This window comes from Hypomesus nipponensis, chromosome 3 (assembly GCF_054491055.1).
Source record: "Hypomesus nipponensis isolate SF chromosome 3, ASM5449105v1, whole genome shotgun sequence".
Classification (NCBI taxonomy): Eukaryota; Metazoa; Chordata; class Actinopteri; order Osmeriformes; family Osmeridae; genus Hypomesus; species Hypomesus nipponensis.
In genome coordinates this window covers 5,621,693-5,630,730 of record NC_140363.1, presented here as the reverse complement: position 1 = coordinate 5,630,730, position 9,038 = coordinate 5,621,693, and the positions used below count along the sequence as shown (strand labels likewise).

Genomic DNA, 9,038 nt, shown 5'->3' with positions numbered 1-9,038 from the left:
TTGAACAGCTCTGGAGTGTTTTATGCGCCGGGTGGAGTGTTTACCTTAACAAAAGCCGTGGAGGGGAACGTGGCGAAGTCTGAGGAGGCCCGAGCGCCAGGACGCTGAGTGACCACGTGCTCCGCTACCTCATCCTGAGAAACCAGGAAGAACCAGGGCGGATCAGGAGGGGCAGATTCCAGATGGGAAACATGTGCACGTGTACTGTAATCCATTCATTTGAGCTAAAGCTTTTATCCAAAGAGACGTACATGTGGTGGGGGGATTTGAACCGGTAACCTCTTGATCTGCAGTCAACTGCTCTAATACAGCAGTACTCCCATCCGTGTGCCACATTCTACGGCAGGTTAGATCCACACTTAATAAATCGCTGGGAGTCATACTGTACCTTCAGTCTGTCAAGGGTGTCACTTAGCGACTGGAGTCTGGCCGTCTGTTCCAGGAGCTGGGCGCTTGGAGTGACTGTAAACAAACACACAACCACCTCAACTGTTACTGATGACGGCCAGAGAGGGTGTCGATGATGTCGGCCATGCCGGCTCGTGAGCGTCACCTGGAGACCTCCCGGTGACGTCCACCACTTTGACGTTGGCGCTCATCTGCAGCAGAGTGTCCAGCAGCTGGTCCGTCTTGCGGTAGAGGGCGCTGGAGAGCACCTCTGGACGGGCGCCGTCTCGGGACGGCAGCTTGGCCACGTTGAGGGGCGTCAGGGAGGCCAGCTGGACACGCATCTTCTCAGCCTGGGAGGGGATGGATGGATGGATGGAGGGAGGGATGGAGGGAGGGTGGAGGGAGGGAGGGAGGGTGGAGGGAGGGAGGAGAGTATGGAGGAGAGAGGGTGGGAGGGAGGGAGAGAGTACAGAGGAGAGAGCGAGGGAGGGAGGAGTATGTATTAACATTGCTTTCATCCAAAGCACTGTCCAGTACAGGGGCAACCTGTACTGCAACCTCTGGATCTGCAATAAAAAATACTCTAACCACCTCCATTCACTGAGATATCGTGTTATGATCAAACAGTCCTTCTTCAAGGGGTCGAATCTGACAAACGCTTTGTAAAATCGCGATTATGTACAGCAGCAATTTCTGTATAGTATCCATCTGCCTCGGTAATGATTCAGCCCTGAAGCACCCTCCCCCACCAGCGTGTCGCACCTTCAGCTTGTTGTTCTCGTTCTTCAGATGCTTGATGCTGAGTCGCTGAGCGTCGATCTGCTGAGTCAGCAGGGGGGAATCGATCACCTGCAGCCCTGTCCCCATAGCTGCCATCACACCCCCTCCTGGAGGGGGAACACACACGTCACCTCTGTCCTATACATACACAGCTGTACTGTCATGTTTACCAACTGGAATACTAATCATCCATTACAGGAGTGATAATAATGTTAACTACAGTTTGTACTATACAGCCATGCAGTATCAACATTTTACCCACTAGACACAGCCATACGAATACATTCAGACAGACGAAACACGTATGCAGTATTTGCTATATTAGTCTAGTTGTGAATGTTAACGAAAACCCATCTAACGTGACTGTAGCCGACTAGCCTGGTTCAGGATGTAACTAGCCAGGTTTGGGATGCTAACAGCTTGGTTAAGGAAGCGTCAAGTCCGCTATCAGTTATTGTCCATAGTGAAAATGAGGAAACACAGACGGTGTGCAGGATGGGTGAGTGAGAGGAGTACCTTTCTGTTCCTCTGTGGAGTTGGAGGGGACAAGAAGCAGATGAGGAGGAACAAGGGGGAGAAGAGATGCAGATGAAGGAGAGGAGAGAGATCGGGCAGGGTTAGGGTCAACAGACGGCCAGGGTGAGCCAAGATATTAAACAGCTGATTAGATTGCAGCATTTCTTATTTGAAAACAACCGTCATTGATTGGTCTGAGCTTATCAGAGTACATGCACAGCTTGGAGCCTGTTCTTCTTTTGGCTAAGGTGGGCTGTTCTCCCAGGTGAGAGAGTCGTCTTGGGTCTCACCTCCTGCCATCCCCGTGACGACAGACGCGATGCCCGAGGGAGGCGTTCCTCTCAGGCCGTCCATGGTCATCTTTGATTGGCTGCTGAGACGCAGTTTCAGCTCCGCCTTCTCCGCCTCAAGCTGGTCGATGTCGGCCTGCAGGGCGTCCATGGTTTCCTCAAACTCCCTGCAGAGGAGGGAGGGGGAGACCGGTCAGGTCAACAGCTGTATGGTCTCAAATCTCCTGCAGAGGGGGGGTGGGGGGGGGGGGGCTACAGGCTTAATTCAATTATGTGACGCTAAAGTCATCTTTTTAAAAGCCATCTCACAAAGGGCTTCTAAGATGCTCTCACCTAAGATCCAACCTCAACCCTCAGAAAAGGAACACTATCAACCTAACCAGTCCCAGGGTGAGAAAGGGAGGGCCTATCAGACGGGTAAACATGCCCCTGGCAGCAGCCGGTGTGAGGGGGGGGACCCTGCCATTGCTGCTCCAGGCAGGGGGGGCCGGGGGGACCGGGGGGAGGGCCGGGGGGCCACACGTACTTCTCCTTCTTCCTCAGCAGCGTCTGGGTCTCGTCCAGCCGGGTCTGGATCTTCTCCACGCGCTCGTCCGCATCTCGGGACGAGCTGTCCAGCTTCTTCTCCAGCAGGCTGAGACGCACGCTGGCCTCGCTCAGCTCCTCCCCCTGAGGACACACACACATGCACACGCAAACATGCACGCAGACAAACGCCCGCCACGCGTGCCGACACACATACACCCGTGTCAGTGAATCTCCATGTGACCTGCCACCCTGTGGCCTGTGTGTAACTCTGGCTCGCTGTTTTCCTCCCATCCAGGGAGTGTCTCTCTGCACCTTGATCTTCAGGGACTTCTTCAGCTCCTTGACGACGGTCTCCCTGTCCTCCAGCTTCATGCCCAGACCCTCAGCGTCGGTGATCTCCGCACGCAGCGCAGCCGCCCGCACCTCCACCGGAGGAGGATTCTGGGAGGAACACACACCATGTCAACAGTCAGCTGAGGCCAGGCCACAGTCTGGGTCATGTGACTCATGACTAATGTCACAGCTAGGTCATGTGACTCATAACTACTGTCACAGCTAGGTCATGTGACTCATAACTCCTGTCACAGCCTGGCTCATGATTCCGTCTTAAGGGAGTCCAGTGCTATAAGTGTCACCCCCCCACCATCCACCTCGGTGACCCTTCCCACCCCCAAGTGGCGATGCCTCCTCTGACCCAACCTGACCCGGGGATGTGATGTGATGGTAATAAGGATGCAGCTTTGTACCCTGCTCTGGGGCTTCTCGGCATCGTATTCTCCCTCCTGCATGGCCGTGGCCATCTTGTTCATGGTTGCTATGACGATGCTGCACGACTGGCGCAAGCATTCGTACGGATTGGCGCCCGGGGTTCCGTAGATCTGACGACACAGAGAAACAAACATAACCTGACACAGTTCCCTCCAGGAACACACACGGGGAACGCCAGAGCAAGCCTTAATGGTAGTGCAATAAAGACTGTGGGAGTGAGTGTGTAGGTGTATGCAGTGTGTGTGTGTGTGTGTGTACCTGCTCTCCGGCCTTGAAGGCCACGTCCTCCAGCCTGAGGGCAGACAGCCCCTCCTGCTCCCCCAGAGGAGCGGTCATCTGGGCCCCTGCAGCCGCCACCTCCTGCAGCACGGCCACCACCCACGTCAGGTGCTTCCTGCAGTCCAGCAGGGTGTCCGACACCTGGGGGACAGGGTCACACACAGGGTCAGGGGGTCACACACAGGGTCAGGGGTCACGGACAGGGTCAGGGGTCACGGACAGGGACACAGACGGGGTCAGGGTCAGACTACAGATGATGGTCCTCATACCAGGCCACTAGACAGACACAGTCGAGTCAGTTTACAGTCGTTCCCCACACCAGGAGACAAGCCTCCCTCACAACAGCCCGCTCCAGAAAACCATCCTTCAGTGAACCCCGGAGCACCATTCACACCTTGGTGGAAGGGTCTGAAGTCACAGACAGGGTCAAGGGGTCACAGTCAGGGGTCAAGGTCATGATCAGGGCTCAGGGTCGGTACCTGGGTTCCGAAGGTGAGAGCAGACGGGATCCCCGGCACGTCGGTGCCAGGCATGCGACGGCGGATCTTCTTGCAGAACTGGCGGATGTCCGAGCAGGACGTCTCCTGGTCCTTCAGCAGAACGGCCAGGTCCGTCTCCTCCTGGCCCGTGTGCAGGAACGCTCGCAGCCTCCCCACCTCCACCGCCATGCAGTCCAGGGCACTCTGGGTGAACTGCACAGGGATCCCGGCCGGAATCAGGAATCAAAGGATTCAAATGGCATCTCAATCCAACCTATTTTGTTTACATGGAGCCCTTTTGGCAAATGATGTCCCAGAGCACCTGGAACCAACCTCAACCCCTCAGAACAGACAAGGAAAAACTCCCACGACACAGTTCCCAAATAAAGACGGGGTAGAGATCAGCTGGGCCCAGGCAGGGTGAGGCTGTCTAACGTATAACGCTCTCCTCAGACGCCAGACCTGTCCTGTGTTGTGTGGCGTTGCTGTTGTGTGTTCTTATTGTGCGTTGTTGGTTGTGGTGTTGTTGTTATGTGTTGTGCGGTGTGGTTATCTGGGGTGTTGTTCCGCGGCCTTGTGCGTGGAGTGATGTCGCTGTTGTCCGTTGGTTGTGTAGTGATGTATGGTGGTGTTGACGTGTGGTGTTGTTGTTATGTGATGTATGGGGGTGTCGACGTGTGGTGTTGTTGTTATGTGATGTATGGGGGTGTCGACGTGTGGTGTTGTTGTTATGTGATGTATGGGGGTGTCGACGTGTGGTGTTGTTGTTATGTGATGTATGGGGGTGTCGACGTGTGGTGTTGTTGTTATGTGATGTATGGGGGTGTTGACGTGTGGTGTTGTTGTTATGTGATGTATGGGGGTGTCGACGTGTGGTGTTGTTGTTATGTGATGTATGGGGGTGTCGACGTGTGGTGTTGTTGTTATGTGATGTATGGGGGTGTTGACGTGTGGTGTTGTTGTTATGTGATGTATGGGGGTGTTGACGTGTGGTGTTGTTGTTATGTGATGTATGGGGGTGTTGACGTGTGGTGTTGTTGTTATGTGATGTATGGGGGTGTTGACGTGTGGTGTTGTTGTTATGTGATGTATGGGGGTGTCGTCGTGTGGTGTTGTTGTTATGTGATGTATGGGGGTGTCGACGTGTGGTGTGGCCTCCGTACCCTGATGTGGTCAGCCAGCTGCACGGTGCAGTCCTCCATCTGGTCAGTCAGGTGGATGCTGTACAGGTGCTGGAACAGCAACACAGCAGCACAGCTTTACAACATGTGACACAACAAGCTATGATAGAACAGATGGTGGGATAATACAACACAAGACCACAATCTCATGATCATAGCAGTGTACTGTAAACATGCATTGGTGAGGACCGGCCAGGGGCAGGGTAGTTCCAATGTAAGCCAAAGGGGCGTTATGATTGGTTTTGATACGGTGGAAATAATAGCAATCGTGTTTAGGGATTTTGAATGGAAGTGCCGACCAAACCATAACAGTAATGGTACGTGATGGCCTTGGTTAGGGTCAGGATCAGTACTGGTAACTGGAGGTACTTGAGGGTCAGTACTGGTACCTGGTAGTACCTGATAGCGAGGGTCAGTACTGGTACCTGGTAGTACCTGATAGCGAGGGTCAGTACTGGTACCTGGTAGTACCTGATAGCGAGGGTCAGTACTGGTACCTGGTAGTACTTGATGGCCTTGGTCAGGGGCTCCACGTTGACGGTCTCGTCCAGTTGGTCTCTGTGCAGCAGATCGATCAGAAGGTCCAGCGAGCGCTCGTGAATGCTCATCTCAGGGTAGAGAGAGCCCACCTTCTTATACACCTCCACACTGCACTGACCCAGAGCCCTGGCACACGCACAGGAACACATGAGCACACACCCACACGTGATTAGACATGAGCACACACCCACACGCACGATCAGACAGGCGTGCAGACGCACGAGCCGACGACGCCTCCCTCTGAAGGGATCCAAAGTGGGCTGCGGGCCCGTGCGGGGGAGGCTGGAGGATGCGGGACTCTTACTGTTCGTATCTGTGCAGCGTGGCCTGCAGCAGACTGAGAGAGTAGACCAGGCCCGCAGCGAAGCTCATCTGCTCCCCCTGCCCTCCTCTCAGCCCCGTCCGCACGGTACAGCTCTCATTCAGGTCAAACTTCTCCTGAGCCTGCTTACTGATGAGCTCCGCCTGGCCAAACACAGGCACACACGTTTAGACTTCACACACACACACCTTCCGTAGTGACACACACACAGCCAGTTCACACCTCATAGGCTCACGGTGAATGTATGTTCAACTCGAGACAAGGAGTGCTTTGTAGCCAACGGGGTCATTTGTACACGCCGTCACACGCACGCAGCCAGGGAGTGTGTACCTTGCAGATGAGCCGGGGGATGAGCAGCAGCACCAGGATGCAGTCGTGGTCTCCTCCGTGACGCAGGAAGGAGTCGGGCATGAAGGAAGTGAGCAGGGACACCTGCCTGTTAGCCTGGCTCACCTCCATCTTCCTCAGCTCCATCTCTATGGCCTGCACACACACACACACACACACATATCAGACGACCACACACACACACACACAGGGATACACACAGAAACACACGTGGTCATATGCCTGGAGAACACAGAGACATATCAGATGTGCTTCTCATCTTCCTTAAAAGGGGCGTGTACGGGGGTCAGGGTGGGGTCACCTTGGCGTAGGCTTTGGTCTCAGCAAACTTGATCTTGAAGTCGAACATCTCGGCTGGAGGCTGCTGCTGCTGCTCTGCCGAGGCCTCCTGCTGACTCGTCAGTTCCCGGTTCACTTCCTGTTGGGACAGCAGCGTCAGAGACCAGTTCCTCCAGCAGGGGAGCCGCTGAGCTCATTGCGAAGGATGTCACACCGACAGGCGAACCCCTCCATTCTCGACGTCTAACGGGCGAGCGCCTCAACCCGCGAACACGTCGTACCTGCAGGTGAGTGGTGAGCTCGCGGTACTTCTTGATGGTCTGCTGGTAGTCGGCCACGGTCTCCTGGGCGGCCTCCACGCGCTTCTCCGCCTCCCGGATGCGCGCCGCGCCCAGGTCCAGCTGCTCCCTCAGCTCCAGCTCCGTCTCCCGGGCGTTCTCCTGCAGCTCGTCGTTCATCTCGTTGATGGCTTCCTGAGGAGCGCAGTGACACGGCTCAGACACCAGGGGGCAGCAGAGGGCCGGCCGGGCTCAGCAGGAGCTTTACACACGCCCCCCCCCCCCCCCCCCCCCCCCCCCACTGATGTTAACACCTGAAAGCCCTCCGAGAAAAACTCCCAGAGAACGAGAACTACAATATTGTCCTGTCGTACTCTGTGTCGCCACCAGGAGAAGTGCAAGTCGAATTTCGTTGTTATGTGCAATGACAGTGGAGGCCTTCATCTTCATCCTCATTCACACAGAAGAGGAGGCGCTCAGAGGGATCTCCTCCTCCTTACCAGGTCGGTGACGGTCTCTCTCAGCTCCCTGACCTTCTCCTCCAGGTCCAGGTTCCTCTCCGTCAGGGTCTCCACCATCTCCTCCGCCCCCAGAGCAGCATCCACCTGTGTATCCACGCACACACATCATGAAGAACACACACCACACCACACCACCGTGAAGGACACACAAAACATCATCACAACATGAAGAGCTACAGTAGTGATGGAGTCAGTATGCTAGATCTAATGTGCCAAAGTTATGGAGTGAGTATGCTAGATCCAGTATTCCGCAGTAGTGATGGAGTCAGTATGCTAGATGTAGTGCACCACAGTAGTGATGGAGTCAGTATGCTGGATGTAGTGCACCACAGTAGTGATGGAGTCAGTATGCTGGATGTAGTGTACCACAGTAGTGATGGAGTCAGTATGCTGGATGTAGTGCACCACAGTAGTGATGGAGTCAGTATGCTGGATGTAGTGTACCACAGTAGTGATGGAGTCAGTATGCTGGATGTAGTGTACCACAGTAGTGATGGAGTCAGTATGCTGGATGTAGTGTACCACAGTAGTGATGGAGTCAGTATGCTAGATGTAGTGCACCACAGTAGTGATGGAGTCAGTATGCTGGATTCAGTGCACCACAGTAGTGATGGAGTCAGTATGCTGGATGTAGTGTACCACAGTAGTGATGGAGTCAGTATGCTGGATGTAGTGCACCACAGTAGTGATGGAGTCAGTATGCTGGATGTAGTGTACCACAGTAGTGATGGAGTCAGTATGCTGGATGTAGTGTACCACAGTAGTGATGGAGTCAGTATGCTGGATGTAGTGTACCACAGTAGTGATGGAGTCAGTATGCTAGATGTAGTGTACCACAGTAGTGATGGAGTCAGTATGCTGGATGTAGTGTACCACAGTAGTGATGGAGTCAGTACGCTGGATGTAGTGTACCACAGTAGTGATGGAGTCAGTACGCTGGATGTAGTGTACCACAGTAGTGATGGAGTCAGTACGCTGGATGTAGTGTACCACAGTAGTGATGGAGTCAGTACGCTGGATGTAGTGTACCACAGTAGTGATGGAGTCAGTACGCTGGATGTAGTGTACCACAGTAGTGATGGAGTCAGTACGCTGGATGTAGTGTACCACACTAGTGATGGAGTCAGTACGCTGGATGTAGTGTACCACAGTAGTGATGGAGTCAGTATGCTAGATGTAGTGTACCACAGTAGTGATGGAGTCAGTATGCTGGATGTAGTGTACCACAGTAGTGATGGAGTCAGTATGCTGGATGTAGTGTACCACAGTAGTGATGGAGTCAGTATGCTAGATGTAGTGTACCACAGTAGTGATGGAGTCAGTATGCTGGATGTAGTGTACCACAGTAGTAGACAGACCTGCTCTTTCAGCTCGTCCACGGTCTTCTCTGCCAGCGCCAGCTCCTCCTGCAGCTTCTCCCTCTGGCTCCTCAAGACCTCCAGCTCCAAGCTCTTCTTCTCCATCTGCTTCTGCAGCTTCACGTGCTCCTGCTTCTCCGACGACGACAGGTCACGCATCCTGTCACACAGTGTACCACAT

General features: G+C 54.2%; 1 protein-coding gene across 1 annotated transcript in view; it reads right to left on the bottom strand.

The window, feature by feature from the left end:
* The window catches only part of dctn1b (dynactin 1b), a 31,341-nt gene that overhangs the window by 1,505 nt on the left and 20,798 nt on the right, over positions 1-9,038 (bottom strand). The window contains exons 12-29 of the mRNA XM_084673348.1: positions 8,858-9,017; positions 7,479-7,583; positions 6,982-7,173; positions 6,723-6,839; positions 6,404-6,556; positions 6,056-6,216; positions 5,709-5,877; positions 5,194-5,262; positions 4,031-4,243; positions 3,531-3,692; positions 3,251-3,382; positions 2,817-2,945; positions 2,503-2,645; positions 1,977-2,143; positions 1,153-1,277; positions 554-740; positions 389-462; positions 45-134 (exon numbers count right to left, since the gene is read on the bottom strand). Coding sequence (XP_084529474.1) covers positions 45-134; positions 389-462; positions 554-740; positions 1,153-1,277; positions 1,977-2,143; positions 2,503-2,645; positions 2,817-2,945; positions 3,251-3,382; positions 3,531-3,692; positions 4,031-4,243; positions 5,194-5,262; positions 5,709-5,877; positions 6,056-6,216; positions 6,404-6,556; positions 6,723-6,839; positions 6,982-7,173; positions 7,479-7,583; positions 8,858-9,017 — 2,548 coding nt within the window. The remainder of the gene's footprint in view (positions 1-44; positions 135-388; positions 463-553; positions 741-1,152; positions 1,278-1,976; positions 2,144-2,502; positions 2,646-2,816; positions 2,946-3,250; positions 3,383-3,530; positions 3,693-4,030; positions 4,244-5,193; positions 5,263-5,708; positions 5,878-6,055; positions 6,217-6,403; positions 6,557-6,722; positions 6,840-6,981; positions 7,174-7,478; positions 7,584-8,857; positions 9,018-9,038) is intronic.